This window comes from Alosa alosa, chromosome 15, assembly GCF_017589495.1.
Source record: "Alosa alosa isolate M-15738 ecotype Scorff River chromosome 15, AALO_Geno_1.1, whole genome shotgun sequence".
In the NCBI taxonomy this organism is placed as follows: domain Eukaryota; kingdom Metazoa; phylum Chordata; class Actinopteri; order Clupeiformes; family Clupeidae; genus Alosa; species Alosa alosa.
In genome coordinates, this window is record NC_063203.1 from 7,652,056 (window position 1) to 7,671,948 (window position 19,893).

Consider the following 19,893-nt stretch of genomic DNA (forward strand, 5'->3'; position numbering starts at 1 on the left):
TTCTGTCATTGGTTAATATTTTATTCTGTTGACATGTTTTCTTACTGCTAATGCTTCCGACACCTTCTTGTCCACCCCCTCTTCTCGAGCCTGGCCGGAGCTGTCAAAACCACGCCTATAGAGGCCCACAATTGGTCCAGGAAGCGTAAAATCAGCAATCAAGGGGGCTTGGTTCATTAGTGCTGAGATCGGAGCAGGAAGGACATGTGAGATACTCACAGTTCTACAGTGGACAGAGTAAGACCTAACCATTTCAACTCCGCGTCTGGCTGGAATGATCGCGCTTGGATGGACATCCGCATCGAAAGAGTAATCTTATTTTTCTGAAAGCGACTGTTGGAGAACAGCGGAGCACAAACCTTCATCCAAAGTGTGGTTGCGCTCACTTGGACTGATATTATTGCAGGACTTCGTGGAATCATTCGCTCCGGGAGTTAAAGTGGTAGTTTCCCACCAAGCTTGCCTTTTGCTCTCCGCGATACCTCCAGCGACCGTGTTGAGATCATTCTTTGCAGTGGTTTATTTTTTCTGAGGTTATTCCGTATATCCACTGGTTCAAAAGTAGATTTCTCTGGATACGCGCGGGTTTTGTGGAACCTAAATACCAAGCTCTATCAAAATTTCACTTCGATTTTTGGATGCACCGATGAGAGATCCAGTTTTCACAGGGACTGCCATGGCTTATCACCCCTTCCACGCTCATCGGGCAACTGACTTCCCCATGTCAGCTTTCCTAGCGGCTGCTCAACCCTCATTCTTCCCCGCGCTGACGCTGCCTCCCGGGGCTCTCACCAAGCCCATTCCGGATCATACCCTTGCCGGAGCCGCGGAGGCAGGTCTTCATCCGGCTCTGAGTCACCACCACCAGGCAGCTCATCTGCGTAGCCTGAAGAGCCTGGAGCCGGAGGAAGAAGTCGAGGACGACCCAAAAGTGACATTGGAGGCCAAGGATCTGTGGGACCAGTTCCATAAACTAGGAACCGAAATGGTTATTACGAAATCTGGCAGGTGAGGAAGTGTCTGAATTGCTGACATTGCGCCCCAGCCATTGTGCTGTTTGTCACGATCATGCCTTTAGCTTTATTTTTTGTTAACCTACATTTAAATAATCTGTAAAGTGACATTTGACTGCTATAATTCTACATTGATTTCTGAGAGCTCATTTGATAGGACTGATGTTTTTTTATAACATTTGTCATTTGTCACTTCACGTTAAATTCATAATTATAGGTCAACAAAAGTAAATAATAGCAACAATCATTGTATATCTATTATAGACTAGGCTACTGCAAATTTCCGGGCTATTTTATAATTTAACCATCCATTTTGTTCAAGGAAAGCAATTCTGACCTATGTATGATTGTTTGTTAGAGTAGCCTACGTGCTGAAAATATCACTGATATAGCCTGATCACAATAGAACTTAAGAACTTCCCCCCCTTACAATACCGCCGTTTGCATCCAAAAATAAAATTGCGATGGCAAAGCCTCTCCAGGAATTTAGCCGAACAAACTAAACCAGAGTTCAAACTGCATTCTGTAATGGCAGTTGAGCTTCTGGATTTTGTAAACAGGCTGTCACTTACGAAGAATTGTGATTTAGGGCATGGTGCCCCAACATAAATTTACCTCACAATTGAACACTAGTCTGAACACCAGTTTTTGAAGATGTCCCTGTCTGACTAAAGCTTTAGTCTACTCATGATTTGCCATGTATTCCACAACTATACCTGACAAATACACTGCTAGTGCGAGTTTTTTTTCTTTCAAATAATGTAACACAGACAATAGGATATGATATGAAAATGCGGAGAGCCGATGCAATAATTTTCTAAAACTGAATGTGTGGTAGCTTATATGTCTGTGTGCGTGCGCGTGTGTGTGTGTGTGTGTGTGTGTGTTTGGGGTAGACCTACATAGCCTACTCTGCATTTGTGAATAGAGTTTTGTTCATACATTAATATCGCATGTTTGGATTTTACAGGAGGATGTTCCCACCTTTTAAAGTCCGAATAAATGGTCTTGATAAAAAGGCCAAATATATATTACTAATGGATATAGTCGCTGCCGACGACTGCCGCTACAAATTCCATAATTCTCGCTGGATGGTTGCGGGAAAGGCCGACCCGGAGATGCCCAAGCGAATGTACATCCACCCGGACAGTCCAGCCACCGGAGAGCAGTGGATGGCCAAGCCTGTTGCTTTTCATAAACTCAAGCTGACCAACAATATATCGGACAAGCATGGATTTGTAAGTAATAGCTTACTATCCGCTGTAAGTCTTTTTTTCATATATGTCTAGCTTGCTGTTTTGTGGATGAAGTTGTTGAATTTAAAATATTAAGGTCCTCGAAATAGTGTTTCATTTAAAAGTATACTTTTAAATTAGAAACATGTTAGCGTTAACTTAACATAACATATATTATAAGACTTTTGGATTGGTGTGCATTTGATGCATTAACTTTAATATGGTGGCCAATTCAAAAGCAAGGTCTAGTCTATTGTTTAAGTAAGTAAATTAACAGGCACGCAGCTATTACGTGCTTCTGTTGCTGTTGATAAACTGGAAATCAGCTTAACGTTAATATTTTGAATTCAAGAGCTTGGCTTATTTATGCAATACTGGCAATTGTTTTTATGCTGTGTTTTGATAAACGTTTAATGCACGCTGTGCGTGTTTATTTATATGTGTTAGATATATATCTCATGCATTTTTGTGACTAGTTTTGTAGAGCTAAATCAGGTAACAGACAAAAATCAGGTCAGACAGAGCGGACTCGGTACACGGCTGCGATAGACAGAGCCTCCTGTTGGCTAGTCTAGTTTGATATCTTCATTTGGGCATAGGAAGCCTTGGCAGTGAAAAGCAGCCTGTGTTCGTACACTAGGCCTCTACGTATTTCACCGCCAGCCCCCTCAAGCCCACTCTGGCTTTATGTAGCATAAACACACAGAGAGTGAGTGCAATATTCAATTATACATGTGCGGGTATGTTTTTAAAGATTGAGCCCAAACTACAGTGGGCTTCTCGGGGCAAGAGAACAAACTGACTAAACAAATAGCAAATCTGCATGCCATGCAGACACAACTATTTGCATTCTGATGCGGTCAAGTGGGCTTGTTTATTAGACAATGGCCGGGTACAGTGTATTAGAAATGCGTGCTCTGCTTCACCTGGTACTTTTTTATTTGACTGCATTATATTTTAGCCCTGCATTATAATCGCTTTGAAATAATTAAGTAGACTACATCAACTGTGACATCCGGGATTTTGTTGCCCAGGTCATGTGACCTTTTCTATTAGGTACAGTTTCTGTAGTCACTAACAGTAATCTATTACGTTAGCCTATTTGGGTGGAATAAAAAAGTCAATACGTAAACACATAAGTACATTAAGGACTGCTGCGGCTGATATTATTTAGGAGAGAAAGGTCACAGCCTTTATGCGTTCATTTGACCAAGGGATATTGTTACATGGGTACGAGAGTATTTTATTATAACAGGCATTCTTTTCTCCCACAGACTATTTTGAATTCAATGCATAAATACCAGCCAAGGTTTCATATTGTGAGAGCCAACGACATTCTGAAGCTGCCCTACAGTACTTTCAGGACATACGTGTTCCCCGAAACAGAATTCATTGCTGTCACTGCCTATCAGAATGACAAGGTAGGATGTGTTGATGGGATTTTTCTTTGGTCCTTTTGTGTCTCATGTTCAATTTATATTTTATGCGGGGTTTACAAGAGTTATTCAATAGGAAGTTCCGTTTGCGTCCAAACTTTTTCTGCGTCCATACTGCCAAAACTAGGTGGATTAGGTTGTCACCTCACAGCCTACTTTTTTATTTCTAATTGTTGCATTGACAGTTTGTGCCCGTCCTTTGGTAGGATATTTCAAGATGGGATTAAGAACATTAATAATGTTCTCACACCCATGTTGGTTATAGTAATAGGCCTACGCGCATTGCTGTTGATCCAGAGTCGCATTCGCGTTCCTTCATGGTGGTGAAACCATTTGGAGAAATATTAGCTATAGCTGACACTTTACTTCGTTTCGCAGATGTATCCGTAAGACGTAGTAAAAGATTTAGTGACTATATTTATTTTTGTTCCACTCTAATTCCTTTCCCTATGGCCGACCTCCCCTCGCTGCCGATTTTAATTGGCATCCGTGTCCGAGGGGCCTGGTGGGCTTGTTGGTATCGTAAAGTTTATGGCAAAGAGTCACAATCGATTAGCAGGCACTTAGACTCGCTAGTATGTGTCCGGGAGCTACACACTCCGTATAGCAGTGCGATCAAAGCAGGGCACAAGGCAAAGAGATCCACGGCCCTCTGATTGGCTCATTCATGAATTCCTCAAGAGGTCCATAGAAGGCAAGGAGGAAAACGGACCTCTTCTATGCACAGCCGAAACGTACAGGGCCTGATGGTAGACTATCTACCTAGACTTTGCATGGATGACCTGGAGGGGAAAGAAACAGGGCAAATATCGCAAGAGTAAGGTTTTACAAACGACTATATACTATAATATCATATCATATCATATATTAGTATATCCGGGTACCTCACTCTCCATGGAGTTAAGATACATCTATGGAAAAATGAAACAACTTAATTGTAAGACAGGACGTACCCCCCTCTCACGGGGGTCGTGGAGGCAACTCTCGATCATTACACACGCATCAATAATGCAAGCCTTCCGTGCCATCATTGTAATGAAGGAGACAGCGTGTTTAACTGAAAGTAAATGATTAGAAGAGCACGTCACACCCACTGATAAACTAATACTTTGAAAATTGTCCCCATCATAGTGTCCGTGGTAATGGCAGTGTCGATTGTATTGTAACAGCAACATCAATGGGGATATAATGGGCAAATTAATCATTATTATCACTCTAACTTTCTCTCTAATTTCTTTTCTGTCTCTTCTGTCTCAGATCACACAACTGAAGATTGATAATAATCCTTTTGCTAAAGGATTTAGAGACACGGGAAATGGAAGAAGAGAAAAGAGGTAAGTTGGTGGTCATGACACAAATGTGATTTTTTTTTTTTTTTTTAAATCACATGCCCTATAGGCTTTAAGTGACCAACAATGCCATTAAATGGTTCAAGTAGTTTTTTCGTGTTTTCCAAGATTGTTGATAATTAACCAATCCTCCATTTTTTTTTAGAAAACAGTTGACGCTTCCATCACTACGTATATATGAGGATCAATGCAAAGCAGACCGAGATGGCGGTGATTCCGATGCGTCCTCCAGTGAGCCTACCGGAGGCAGAGACGGTGGTCATTCCCCAATCAGACCGGCGTCTAGTCCCTTGAGGTTCAGCCGAAGCAGTCGGGGTAAATAGCATTCTGCATTAATGCGTAATTACGAATAATCCTTAATTGGGCATGGGCGCTTCTCTGTCACTGGTTCATTTCATAGGAACTAGTGCAGGCCCTGAGGTTAGCGTAGTCCTATACAACTACATAGTGAGAGTGAATACCAGAAACTATTACAATAATATTTAAAATATATAAATACCAATGCATATTTTTAAAGAGGTTGTGTATCTATTCACCATGACAAAAAGTAGGCTAACCCAAGGTATTCAGGTCAAATTTTGAAACAAGTAGCCCACACACACACACACACACACACACACACACACACACACACACACACACACACACGCTCAAGCATACTATGGATTTGGTAATTAGGAAATATACCTATAAAACTATAATGTACCTTATAGTAATACATCGAGTGCCGACATAATCTCTATTGTCTTTGCTCAGTTTCCAGAAATGGTTTGATGTCAGGTGTGAAAAATAATTACAAGAATACTGCAAATGTTACCTTGGGGTGTCGTGGACAGCTTGATCTAAACCCACACATCATCTCCATCTTACATAAATGCAATTCGATAATAAGCACATTTAATATAAGTGTAGACAGTTCTAAAGCACACTATTTAGAAGTGATGCTTTCTAAATAGAGCTATTGCACTCGTACATCTAGGAAGGAAATGGTTTGACAAGGCATGTTAAAACTAAATCATGACTCCAGTTTTAAAATAATTTAGTTATGCTACTTAATATGTTTCTCAGTTTTCCAAACCACGATTTTATGAGTTTTGAAACATGCAACATTACACACCGTTACACTCCGTGTTTACAGGTGAGGTAATATATTTCATTGTGTGATTTGTTAAAAACTAGACCTATGTTGGGTAGGCCAGCCTATCGTTGCCAGTCCTGTAGCCCCAGACAAAACTCATTAAATTCAAAATGTTTTGTTTTGCTGTTTGTTGACAGATGATAAAACTTGCTCTGACAGTGAGCAGGAACTTGACCAACCTGATGAGCGTGGTGCACCATCAACCAGCCCTGGACCTGAGCCCCGATCGCCATTTAGTCCGAGATGTGATGACCGGGTCAAAGACAGGCCCAGTGCGGAGAAGAAAGACGATTATCAAGACAGCAAAAAACCAAGCGATTCGATCTTCAGTATCCGAAACTTGGAGAAAGACAAGACTGAGAACAGACACAGGAAGGAAACAGACACTTCTAAAAAAGACGTGGATAATGCCGGCTTGAGCGGGAAAGAGGGCTTTTCCCCGTTGATGGTTCAGACGGAGAGCCCCTCTCACTTTGGCGCCAGCCATTTACAAAGCCTAGCCCTTTCAGGCCTTCATAGTCAACAGTTCTTTAACCCACTGAACACCGGACAACCTTTACTTTTCCACCCCGGACAGTTTGCTATGGCCCCTGGCGCTTTTTCAGCCATGGGCATGGGGCATCTATTGGCCTCGGTTTCCGGAGCAAGTGGCTTGGAAAACGGAAGTCTTTCAGGCCAAAGCACTGGGAATACGCCGAGCACCTTTTCACCATTTCACCTGTCGCAACACATGCTCGCCTCTCAGGTAAGCACGTATCAACATCTGGTTGTTCCTTTTAACAGCTTGTCACACCTTTTTGCCATGTTTTTAGCACACGCGTAATCTTTTTAAGGTCCAAAAAGTGTACTTTAAAAAGAACTTAGGCCTATGTAAAATGTCGTAATAAGAAAGTAACTGTAGTTGTGGGCATTGACTACATTTGATACCACATTTTATAGCCTGTAATTAACTGAAGGCAACACTTGAGGTCTTATAACTGTCCCAGCCATTCTTTTGTACACAGGCCTACGTTTGATCATATGGTCTTGTTTAATTGCACTGTTGGTAAACATTTGGGTTTTAAGGTTGTTTGATGTCATTATGGTATGATTTATAAGTTGACTGACTTAGTTTAGTCGTTAACATAATTTCTTCCTATGACAAACAAATAGGAATATTTAACAAGACGGTCTGTCTTTGTAGTCTTTTTTAATACACTGGTTGAATTATATTTAGGGGGGTAGAAATCCATTTTTAATAGATGAGAAATGTATTTTTCTAAAAAAATTCATCTTTCAGAAGATTTGAAAAGGCTTCATAAAGCCAAACCGTTATGGCTGTTTTAAAGAGAATGAGAGAGGGATCGTGCACCATACCCTGCTGTGCAAACAGCTTGGAATCTGCCCTTTCACTCTTACTGTAAAGCAAGTGCAGGGGAACATGCTTTGCGTGTTGCTGCGTGTTCTGTTTGCTAAATATTTTCTCTGAATCTTTCTGATTGCAGGGTATTCCGATGCCAACCTTTGGGGGCCTCTTCCCATACCCGTACACATACATGGCTGCAGCGGCGGCTGCGGCCTCTGCTCTCCCCACGAGCAGCACGGCCTCCTCACTCTCGAGGAATCCCTTCCTTACCAGCGCCTCCCGGCCTCGCCTGCGATTCAGCCCTTATCAGCTCCCTGTGTCCATTCCTCAGAGCACAAACCTGCTGACCACCGGATTGTCCAGTGGCCTGAACCCATCGTCCGAATCGTCTAAATCCGGCAGCAGGGAAGCTAGCCCTGCACCTGAGCATAACCACAAAGCTGCAGCTAGTCAGAGGAACGGATCGCCCAAATCATCCATGAAGGAATCTATCAATGAACTCCAGAATATTCAGAGACTGGTCAGTGGCCTGGAAAGTCAGAGGGAGGCATCTCCGACTCGGGATTCTCCCAAGTGACCTGCGAGATACCTGCAACTTTCCATTACATCACCTGACATTATTGGGGAGGTTAGAGATGGTTATTTCTAGGTGAACATGCCCCTACCTATAAGGACGGATTGACGGAAAACATTTTCTGTGCCCATAAAATAAAGTAAAAAAATCACATTACAGTCATATGTAGGCCTACAACCAAAAGAATATATCAGTCCAGAATAGGAGAAAACTTGATGTTCTAGTGGTGAAAACTTGACCAGGTTTAGGGAATGCTGCGAAGACAATCTACAACTAATAATATATTTCATGTAGAGCATGTTGATAAGGCCTCGGCATCATTCGAAGGAGGTCGACAATTTACGAGGAGGTGGACAGAGTACAAGTCACTAGTACTTGTGGAGAAAGATATGCTTTCGTTTGTGTAAGAGCATGTCGGCGATGTCTACTGGACCTCAAATTATTGCTTTTGGCAGAGGAGTAGCGGTTCAACATCAAGAAGGACCATGGACTCAAAACAAAACAAGCTATGTCCAAATAATGAAATATATTTCAAAAGGGATGGGAAGGACACTGCAAGACAAGAAAATTAGTTTCACCCGTTTTCAATATACTAGCTGACGGACAATTGTATCTTAACTAGGCTATTTATGTAATTAAAAATAATTCTGTACATAAGCTATAAGGATCCACGAATATGCAAATTGGTATTAATTTATTCAAAGCTGTACATTGGCGTGTATATAATATTTAGAATTTTACTCGTTACATTTTTTTTTTTCATTTTACATTGAACGTATATGTAAATGAAAGCTATTTAGCGCTTGTTGGTTTGAAACAGAAACAATGTTTCTATCTGTGACTCGTTGCTGTTTAATCTGCCTGTGACACGTGAAGGAAAACGTGTGCCATCATTGCATAGTAGCAATTGCTGAAATAAAAAAAAAACTGAAACACACTTATCACTGGGGAATGAGTTCCCCAACTTTGATACCGGATTGTTGTTAAGGTAGAAAACCTCAGGTTCATTCACTCCAACACAGAGGAGACTATTACATTCCTCTTCAAGAACTGGGTATATACGCATATATCCCCTTCGCTGATTGTCCGGGAATTTTTTTTTATTCTCTCACAATTTCAATAAAAAAAAACAATGTGTTGAAAGTAGCCTATTGATTATTTATTGTTTGTACTTGTCGCTAATCAGTTAGTTAACTTAGATTGACACATAGACTATTAGGCTTATGTTTTTCATTCTTTGAAGTTTATGCTGAGACATATTTATGCACAGCCCTGAGACCCAAGGCCTATACTGTAAATAGGCTACAACAGGCCGTTGTTCATCAAGTGTCTTTTTATTGGAAGACAAAAGTTTCAAACTCCCAATGTGATGTCAACAATATATTCTCAAAAGTGGTGTCGCGTTCTCTAAATCATTACCATCCTGTGAAGGCGATTTTCACGGTCAGCCTCATGAAAACTAATGTACACTGCACAGTGAAAAACTGAGCTCTTCTGAAATTGGTTGAGGAATGTTTTCCACTCTTTAGGTGTATAGCGCCCTCTGTTGTTCCTTCCCATGTGTGATTTCTCATACAACAGTGTTTAGATTATATATACAAAATGTTTAACTAAAGTAGGTTACATTTTGTGAAATTATTTTCTTATTTTCTCTAAATTTCTTTATTTTTTTGTTAGAAACAGCATACTAGATTCTGAATAGGCTGTCAGACATTAGACGTAGGCTATTTAGCAGCAGGCTGCTTGTGAATTTATGCGAGTTCTATTATTATTTCTGAATTATAATAACCAGTATTAGGCGACGCTTGATATTAAATGGCACAATTTCAAAAGAGAACATTGTTGTGTGTTCTATAGGAAATTCTAATCTCAAGAAGTCTACTGTGAAAAAAACCCATCAGTGTTTTGACGAGAATCAGATTTATTTTTGTCTTTTCCGGTCTAAATTCTTCTGCTATTGTGCAGTATTGTGTGCTATTTATAGTAAGAGAATAGTAATGTAAGTGTATTTATAGGCATTCTCCACACGGAAACGAACCCCCCTTTTCATAACACACAGCCTTTTCAATGACCCACTTCCTCTGCTCTTCCGTTGACCTTTGAGACTTCAGAATTTCAACCACGGAGATGCAGATATCTTTGAATTGAGGAAATATGATATGAGGGGGCATCTTTACATCTCATTATAAACAGAGTTTTGGGATGGGCCAGGGATGGAAATGTAGGCCAATTGCGCTTCCATAGGTACAAATCATTATGGTCCTAGTCATTATGATAATAGCTTATGTGTAATACAAGATTTTGTTTGTCGCTCGCAGTTGTTTTAGGGCAACCATTGTGGGGGTGCCTCGAACAACAGCCAAATGATGTTGATAAATCCCATGTAAATCATGATAACGTTTATATGCAAAATATTGCATGTGTTAACCGCTCTGCAAATTCAAGTGTGTGTGCGCGCGCGCCTGTGTGTGTGTGTGTGTGCGCGCGCATGTACATAGCCTACGTGCGTGCGTGCGTGCGTGCATGTGTGTGTGTGTGTGTGTGGTGTGTGTGTGTGGTGTGTGTGTGTGTGTGTAACAGAAAGGGACACAGAGGAATAGAAAGAGCGACCTTCACAAGGAACAGGCCCATATCATGGTGAAAGGGTTAAGCGCCTCGGCAGGGAAGTTGGGAAGGATGGGAGCTTGGACGCCTAACTACTTTGGCAGCAGACAGTCCTTTGTCCGGCAACCGGCGCCTGTCGCCTGCCTGCCGGCCACACAGCCTCCCCACACCCGCTCACAAAGGCTGAGGCACATCCCGAGAGTTGCAGCTCCTAATTAGAGATTCTCTCCCGTTTCTTTTCTTCTCTTTTCATTCTCTCGCCATAATCACAAGCTTCCATTTTATTAAGGGACCATTGTTACACTCTGTTATCTCCAATTAACAGAGCGAGCTGCTCGACCTTGCACCGTTTGTCCAAAGGAATCAGTCATTGACAAATCAATAGACTGCAATGACTGTTAATTATTGGTGATGGTAGTGGATAAAAAGGCCAAGTCTGTTTACGTTTTTCGTCGATGATCAGAATGTGCAGTTATTTTTCTATTGTTGCTTAAACATTAACCAGTGTCAAACACAATGTCCCTCGCATGTATTTTCTGGTGTGTGGCAGTCGAAGGGGAGCAGTTTTATACATTTGTCAGTCGTGAATAAAAAGACTTTAATAATAACTGTCTGCTAAGGCATGAAGTCTGTATTAGGCTACTACAATTAGACAAAGTGTTGTATATTGATAAATAAAACCATGAACCATGAACAACCACATACACACACTTAAATCCACAGAGGGAAAAACAACTATTTTACAAAACAACTTTATTCTAAAAGCTAAAGCTTTTTTGCTGTCATTTTTCTATTGTAACTGAGATTTTGCCTGGCAAACAAACACTATTTAAGAATATTCCATAGCAACCAGTTCACTGTTACCCATCCCAGACCGGTAGGATATGCCCTACTGTAATTCAGTGTGTTACTATATGGCCTGCTTTTGAACTCCCAGTCTGTGTATGCATGCAGGCTATTTGCACAGTGCTTCTCTGAACATATGCAACTAGTGAAAAAGAACAGCTGCACTGCCCTCTTTGGGAACATATGAACAGTGCTCCAGAAACATAATTCAGGAGGAATCTTAAAGTCAGTGGTATTCATATATAAATATTTTTTGTTAAAAATGTTGATGTAATAACATTCTATATAGCATCTAATAACATCTAATAGCATATTTAACAAATTTGTTTCTTTACTCCAGTTGATTAGTTCAGTACTTTATAAACCTGGTGGCATAGAGCCATTTTTTAACAAATGTATTTTGGCATATATGTCTCCAGTGTGGGCATATCAGTCTCCATATTGATGTGGATACAAACACTATCTGATGCTAAGACAAAGGTGGTGCACCTGTGTCTGTGCATGAACAGTAACACGACGCAAAGACCAGCCAACTCCACTGGTGAATGCCCTCCTCTCACAGACAACCACACAAAGCATGTCCTTGTCTGTAAGCAGGGGAGATGTCCCACAGCACGTTACAATGCAGGAGCATCCAAAATATCCAACAATATTTCCTTACAAAGCTCAGATGTGGAAGGTGGAACAGGCCATATGTCTGAGTCTTACTGTAGGTCTCAGCTCACCTGCAGACGTCTGTTCCAGAAAAAGTAATTCCACTTTTGCTCCCAGGAAGGTATTTTACTGTCGCCATATATCAGGCTGGATTATGGTGCTTTAATTGTCAGTGTCCTGAGTCCAGAATTTCTTGATCTAATACCTTCAGGAATGTCTGTTCTGAGAGTCATTGCCACCTCCTGGACACAGGAACAGCTGTAGTCATCATGAGGACACACAGATGAATGCTGTCAGAAGATTCAGTCAAATCAGGTCCCCCGTCACGCTGTTAGGATAGACAAGGATTGATGATTCACTTTTGACATTTGCAGGGTTCACTGGAAACCTGTCACTATGCTTTTCAACCTGTGTCACTGCCTGAAATGCCAACCTGGGAGTGGTGCCAAAATAGACTAAGGTGGGAACGCAGCTTCACTTTGTATTGTCACCAAATGGTAAAGTACTTCTAGTCATAGTAATACTTACGTCTGAGGTCACATGCGGAATGACCTTTTTAAGTAATGTTTCTGCTATCTGTAACAGCAAGGAAAAATATTTTTGCAGTACAAATAATGACCACTAGATGTCGCAGTGAGTCTCTTTTCTTACACAACTGTAATACTTTTGTATATTATTGGAATACATATTTTTGGAAATCTTTTGATTCATGAATATCATAAACATCAAATAATTGCAGTCTTGGGAAAATACATAGCTTCCAAGATTCTTAACATAACTCATCATTTGGTAAGGCATGTAATACAAATTCTAGTCTCTAATTTAAAAATTACTCTAAAGTGGACTACAACTAATATTTTACTAATTAAACATGATCATGATGTATAAAGCAAATGCCCTCTGAATGGTTATAAGAAAATATCACTTGTGTGGTCAGGCATAAAGGACCGTCTCAAGGCGTATAATGAAAAGATGTTGACATTAAATTGTTGTATGCCCTTGTTATATATTCTATTTTGTTGTGAGAATGGAGTGGTTGTGCCAGTTAGTTTGAGTTATGGAACTCTTAGCTATTTTTGACAGACTCACATTTTGAGAAAAAGCAAGTTGGAGTATTCTCCACACCCTCGGCCTCAGCCTGACAGTTCTGCGATGGGCCACACAATTCATCAGCGCAGATCAAAGGTGATGCTCGGAGTGCGAATGCCACTCTTCAGACAGCTCCACAATCAACAAAGAAAAGCAAAAAAAAAAAAAAAACACCCCCTTGGTCCCCACGTTTTCAACACAAGCTGTTCACTGCGCCGCATACGAAAATACTGTCAAATAAATCTGGCTAAATCAAACAAAGTCATGATAAAAATGAGGTTTTCGTGACAAGTCATTTGGGGAAGCTTCAGCAACACATCTTCAGAAGGCAAAATGAGTCAGTGTCACGTGATGTGGACCATTTGTGTGTTTTGTTCTTTTCCTCTTTCAATCAGTCTGAGAGAGTAGCATTCTTATGCACATCTTTGGTGTTTCCTCACGGACGGAACACAATATGAAGTCATACAGAGGTACATTAAAGTAAAACGAGACTCTTTAAGAAGGTACCAGCTCAGTAAGAGGACAGGGGAAAAGATGGAGTGCCGTGTCTGACCTTTGAGAAATTGTTTGACCCCTCCTCACCCTGCCCACCTCCTCAGCCTCCTCCACCACAGCCTGGCCTGACACAGCTGATCCCCGGGTCAGCGAGATGAACGCTGGAGATTACCAAAGACTAACAATCTCTGTCATGATGGACGAAGCGTTGTAGGGCCAGGGTGGGTTGGAGACTAAACTCACCGAGTCTTCTGAAAACACACTGGCCATCACACATCCTCACGCCTGGAGCCGAGTCTGACACGAAAGAGTCTGAGACACGCAAACACACACACACACACACACACACACACACACACACACACACACACACACATGAATATGCACATTGGCACACACTCGCACAGTAACATATGGAGAGATACGAAGAAGCAGAGAGAGTGTCTTGCTGCTCAAGCTTCTACATAACCCAACGTCATGCAACAAAGCAAAGGCATCTAGAAGCACATTTTTCTATATGAAGATCCTTGTCAACTCCAAAGTTATCAGTCATTTAAAATAAAGCAGCTCACAGAAATGCACCCCTATATCTGTGAATACTTCACACAGAATGCAAACACCAAACACAATGTTTAAATGATGACTTTTATGTAAATTATGACTTTTATGTAAATAAATGTAAATGATACATTTGCTTTCGGCATCTAAAAATGCTGAGATTCCCCTCAGTATTTATGACGATTCTCTATGCTTAGAGATCCCCTTCCAACATTCTCTGTCATTTCCAATCAGGCCCGGATCTAGGCCGCTCAGATTGGGGGGGGCAAATAGAAATTTGGGGTGGGCACAATGAATACCCCCCCCCCACACACACACAACATTTACACTAAGCAACAAAACCGCTCAGTTTCACCTACAAATGCCTTACTTTTCACCTTAAAAACCCTTATTTAATAGCAAACATGACATATTACATAGAACTGTTAATCATAGAACTGATTTTAATACAGATATCTAGGCTATATTTAACATTTATTTTCTATGTGGCCTGTTATGAAATCATGTATTGAACATTTTAAGCACAGTTCAGCTTTAAGAAACTCAAATAGTCAACATGCATGCATAGCATTTTGTGATTATTAAGGCTACTTTGACAAACTCTTAGTCAGCTGATTTTAATATTTACAGATATCTAGGCGATATTTGTAACATTTATTTTGTATTTGGCCTGTTATGAAATCATGTTATGAAATCTGTGAAATGTATTGTGGTTTGTCATGTGTTGGGGAAAAACACACTGCAGAAACCTTAACATGAATAAATTTATGGCTAACATACCACAACAACGCTTAAAAAAGCTGAGAAAAAACTCTTTCATGTGATGTGATCCATGTAATATTTGTGTGAAGAGTAGGCTATCGGGAGTAGGCTAGTTCAGCAAAGAATGGGTGAATTTGGGCACACTTTCTTTCTTGCCGTGCACTGTCACATTCTCCACTGCGTAAAAGACATAGACCTAGGCTAAATTAATTTGCGTTGTGAATGCTAAGCTTAATTTGACAGGCCATAGGCTAAATAAAAATCGCTAGTCGGATGCAAAGCAGAATATAGAAAGAAAGTGGCCTGTGCTGACCAACGGGGGGCACAATTAGGAATGACCAATGTTAACAAACTAACAAGATCTAAACATTAGCTAAAAAACAAACCTTATTCAAAACAAGAATAATTCAAACACTAACACTACAGTTAAAGGTCTTTATTTAAACCAGCAACAAGAATCTATATGTAGCCTATAACCTTTATGGAAATATAGCTAAACCCTCTCTACTGAAGTATGATACAGCAAGTGATGCACACAGTGTGGAGGGGAACACTGCTGCTCCGGTATTTATACTATCCAACCAGCAAATCAGCATCCTCGAAATTCAGACAGGACAAATTAGAAAAGTGTGATTGGCAGATTCAATAGCTGTCAATTAAAATTGACCAATTAGGTGGGGCAGAAGAAATATTTGGGGGGGCATTGTCCCTCCCAGCCCTATTCTAGATCCGGCCATGTTTCCAATTCATTGTAAATAACATGAGATTTAACATGAGTCAATTGCAGTAATATCTTCAATCCTGAGTGAGCAAGAAACATTGGGATTTTAGGGGACGTCTGCAATCTGAAAGAAATGGTTTTTGAAAACTTTTCCAAGAAAAGGTAGAAAACATTCACAGTATGGGATTCTGCAGAAAGTTATTTGATATTAAACGTTATTTGATAATAGTTTGAATACAGTCCTATACTCTCACAAGCCAAATGAGTTTAGGTCCATCGCCACAGAATTACCAATTTGCCAAATTGCCAAGGGCCATTAGTTTTAGCCGAGTGAATAGATGCTTAATTGATTTTTTTTCCTTGCACAGCATTGTTTGATGTAATTAAGTACTTTACTAATTTAATTGCTATAGGTAAAAATAGACATCTGAGACCTGTCATATTTTACACACACGTTAAGGAGCTTTTAACACAGACAGACAGAAAGAAACTGCTTAGAATACAAGTTTTGTAAATGTTTTGAAATAACCTACATATTCATAATTGCATCAATAATATCAAAATATCAGAAGAATAAACAATGTCAAACATCAATCTTAATGTCAGCATTATAGGGAACAGTATATATTTTGATATCATCTTAAAGAAGAAAAACATTTGTGTTTCATTGGTAACGATATGAACTGAATAAGGACATTTGCGTTTCATAAAGGTATGAACTGAGAGTACCCTCACACTGACCTCTTTTTATATTATTTATTCAAGACTGATGTTTCGGCAAACAGCCTTTATCAACGTAATCAACATGCACTGGTTTTAAACAGTCCTGGACAGGGATATTATCGTTACCAGGTGCAGGTATGAACTGGTAAATATATGTTTGTTTGGATGTATTGGAACAATTTAAGATATTTTATGCACAGAGTAATAATTTGCAATGTTTGTTTCTAATGTCTGCCTATCTGTCAAACATCGCAAAGCACTAGTACCTCATCAGTATTTTCACAGTAATACCTGGTGCATTCTAAAAATGGATACTTGATTTATAGAAAAGATTGTCAAACTATTTATGGAATATTGTTACTTTTGTTGAAACTACATCAGTAACCTAAACAAACATGTGAGATTATAGTTTACTTGAGGATCTTAGAACTGTTATATAAATCACAAGTTATAACTGATGCCTACAAAAACAGAGATTAATCATAATGAACCAAAGAAAGCATAGAAAACACCTCTGTAGAGTCTGGAGAATTATACAAATTTACAGAAATTTTTGTGAAATATGACAGCTGTTGTTATAGAGATATCACATTAAAGTTCTAAAAGTAAAAAATATTGTCCAACATTTAACCATTAACAGTCTTTTATGATGTTTTTCAATTCAAAACCCACATTTTTTTTTGATGAAGGCTTTTACGCCAAAGGATAATGGTTTCTTTGTATGACTGTACAGTGAAAAACAGAGGAAAAAAAGATGAGGCCCCTCTCAAAACCAACCTACCCATTTGAGCACGAGCCAAAAAGTTTATGATGCCTTTTAAACCAGACTGGCAAGACTTGCCTCCACTTAAAGGTTTAAGGTTTTTCTAAATGATAAGCAATTCACCCTTTTCCCCTCTTCCCAAAGCGGACATGAGTGGAATATAATGTCTAAGGATTTAAAAAGAGACAAAAAACCCTCCTGGGAGGTCTGGGGCCCAAACCATGCAAAACGTGTGGACCACATTTATGAGCTTCTGATGTGCGGCTCAACTGTGTCCCATGTCGTATGTCACATGGTGGGGGATCAGGGTGCCATGGCGGAGACGTTTGCAAGTGCCGCCATTTGGACTGACCGCCCTCTGAACCACAAGGCACATGATGGCTAATAGCCTGCGCTAAGACACTAAATATGTCTAAAACAGCAATTAACTCGACACTGACGATAAATACTACCACTGAACGGCAAGTGAACAATGGAGTGTATGGTCACCACTAAATCGAGGGTTATGATCCCGCGGTTTTTAGTTCTCTGAGAAAAATAGTCACACACAACCAGTGGATGGAGCAGAGTCACACACAACTTCGAAATGGGTCAGCGAAGTTTTCAATGGAGTCAGACGATTAGATGTCTGCCACTCATACTTCTCTGCTCTTGAAGCTAAATGAACGTATGGTACATTTAGAACCAATCTTTATCCGTTCAGTCACTATTTCAGTGACAAAGTCTCCCATTGAAAATGTACATATCAATGGCTCTGGACTAGTCTGACTGATGTGTGTGAACCGATCCTTTCCCATCATAAACGGCTAGCCAAAGCCACATTTAGATGAGCTGGGTGTATCTGTGTGAAACTCAAGGTATGGATGATTGCTTGTCATCACCATGGATGCTACAGACAACTTGTCTAGATATGGCATGGATTAAGTGGTTGTCAGACTTTTTATGCCATCCCAGTATCATGATTTACAACAGAGATAAGTTCAAAAGTGAATCAAATTGTGAATCCAATATATGGGGTGGCTCATCAGTTATTTTATAGGATAATGGCAGGGTTGCCATCAATTCCTTGCCATAGATGATGACTAATGTTCAATGATGTCGTAGTGGCTGCCAATATCACCTCTGATAAGATAGCACAGCAAATGCTTTTTGACCATACTTCATCTATGTTTAATGTAATACACTATACTCAGCATAACCAAACCAAGGTACGTGGGATCCAGCCATCAAGCAATTTGGCTGCCTGAGTTGAAGTATCATTTACTTTTGTGACCATTTTTGTTTTAAACGTTCTCCGAGATAAACAAAAGAAAAGAGAGATGGTGGCAAAAAGTGATGCTTTTTGCAAAGTTGTTATATAAGGGCAGGGCCAAACCACACATGGCTGAACTGACTCAACCCCTCAGCTTAGGGCTTTGAGCCTCTCTGCAGGCAAGAGCCACTCTGCTTTCTGGTGAATTATAATTGGGCTGCCTAAATATGTACAAAAGCTAGCCTGTGGGATGGACTGGGTGTGTTAGTTTTACGCTTGCAAAAATTTGAAGCTAGCTCCTCTCATCAAAGAAATATTTGTGAAAAACAAATGTGTAGTGTACATGATGGTATATTATTTTACATTGTGTCTTGAGGAGCAAGATGTATGAGTATGAGAATTGATTGCGAATTGCTAATTTATAGTGTTTCTGTAAGTACATTACTTTACTTTGACTGTAAAGGCACATATGATAAGAAATATAAAGGCTTCAACAGCTGTGGGACTAGAGAGATAAAACACTTAATTTGATTATTGGTGTAATAGCCATGATTTCATGCATGATTAGTGGGCCATCAAATGTCACTTATTTGTCTCCATAACCTCCATAGAACTCAAACAACAGCTGGCATTTTGTGCAACCATGTCTATCACACATGATTATGATTTTAAAGTCAGTTTATTGAAATAATTTGTTATGAGTTTCTGTTATTCTTCCAGGGAAAATATTGAATTCCTTTTTAATAACAAACAAAAAGCAAGCATTTCATTATGCTTCAAAGAATAACACCAATTAACCAGTTCAAATGTAAGGTCGCTCCAAACATGAAGTTGGCACCGTGTACTCCTAAAAGGCAATGTCATTATCAGACATCAGCTGTGTGCGTCAGGCAGAGGGTGATGGGAAATGAGCAGGAAAGCAGCCTTTATTTGGAGCACTGTTGTTGTTGCTGTTGGTGGTAGTGTTGCTCAATAACAGATGCCTCCCTCAACTGATGGCTATTGTTGCACGAATGTGTTTATTCAGGTTCCTGGGTTGCACAAAGAGAGAGAGTGGGAGAGACGTGAGATATGGTGAGTAGTGTTCTTTCTCTCTCTCTCTCTCTGTGTCTCTCTTGAGCAGATCTGTCTCTCTCTCTCTCCTCTCTCTCTCTCTTTCTTGCGTGTAGTCACTCCCCTGCTTACATCAGAGCCATGGCTGCTGTTCGTCCGACGCCACTCAGTGCTGCTGCAGTGTGCTTTAGCATTACAAGCTGCAGCTATGGTGTGAATTGCCGTTTCGTTCGTGCTTCGGCACACCTACTCTAACTGTAGGACGCACACACGACAGAGCGTC

The 19,893-nt window shown here is 40.2% G+C and overlaps 1 protein-coding gene across 2 annotated transcripts; it reads left to right on the top strand.

The window, feature by feature from the left end:
* On the top strand, window positions 1–9,233 carry tbx2b (T-box transcription factor 2b). 2 transcript variants are annotated; one of them, XM_048264532.1, is made up of 7 exons: window positions 1–1,008; window positions 1,984–2,275; window positions 3,523–3,669; window positions 4,942–5,018; window positions 5,179–5,348; window positions 6,309–6,916; window positions 7,656–9,233. In XM_048264532.1, exons 1-7 carry the CDS (start codon window positions 647–649, stop codon window positions 8,091–8,093), a joined length of 2,094 nt encoding a protein of 697 aa, XP_048120489.1. In that variant the 5' UTR covers window positions 1–646; the 3' UTR covers window positions 8,094–9,233. The 2 variants fall into 2 exon arrangements, with proteins under 2 accessions (XP_048120489.1, XP_048120490.1); XM_048264533.1 differs by having other exon boundaries at window positions 1,984–2,251.
* Window positions 9,234–19,893: the final 10,660 nt, after the last annotated feature.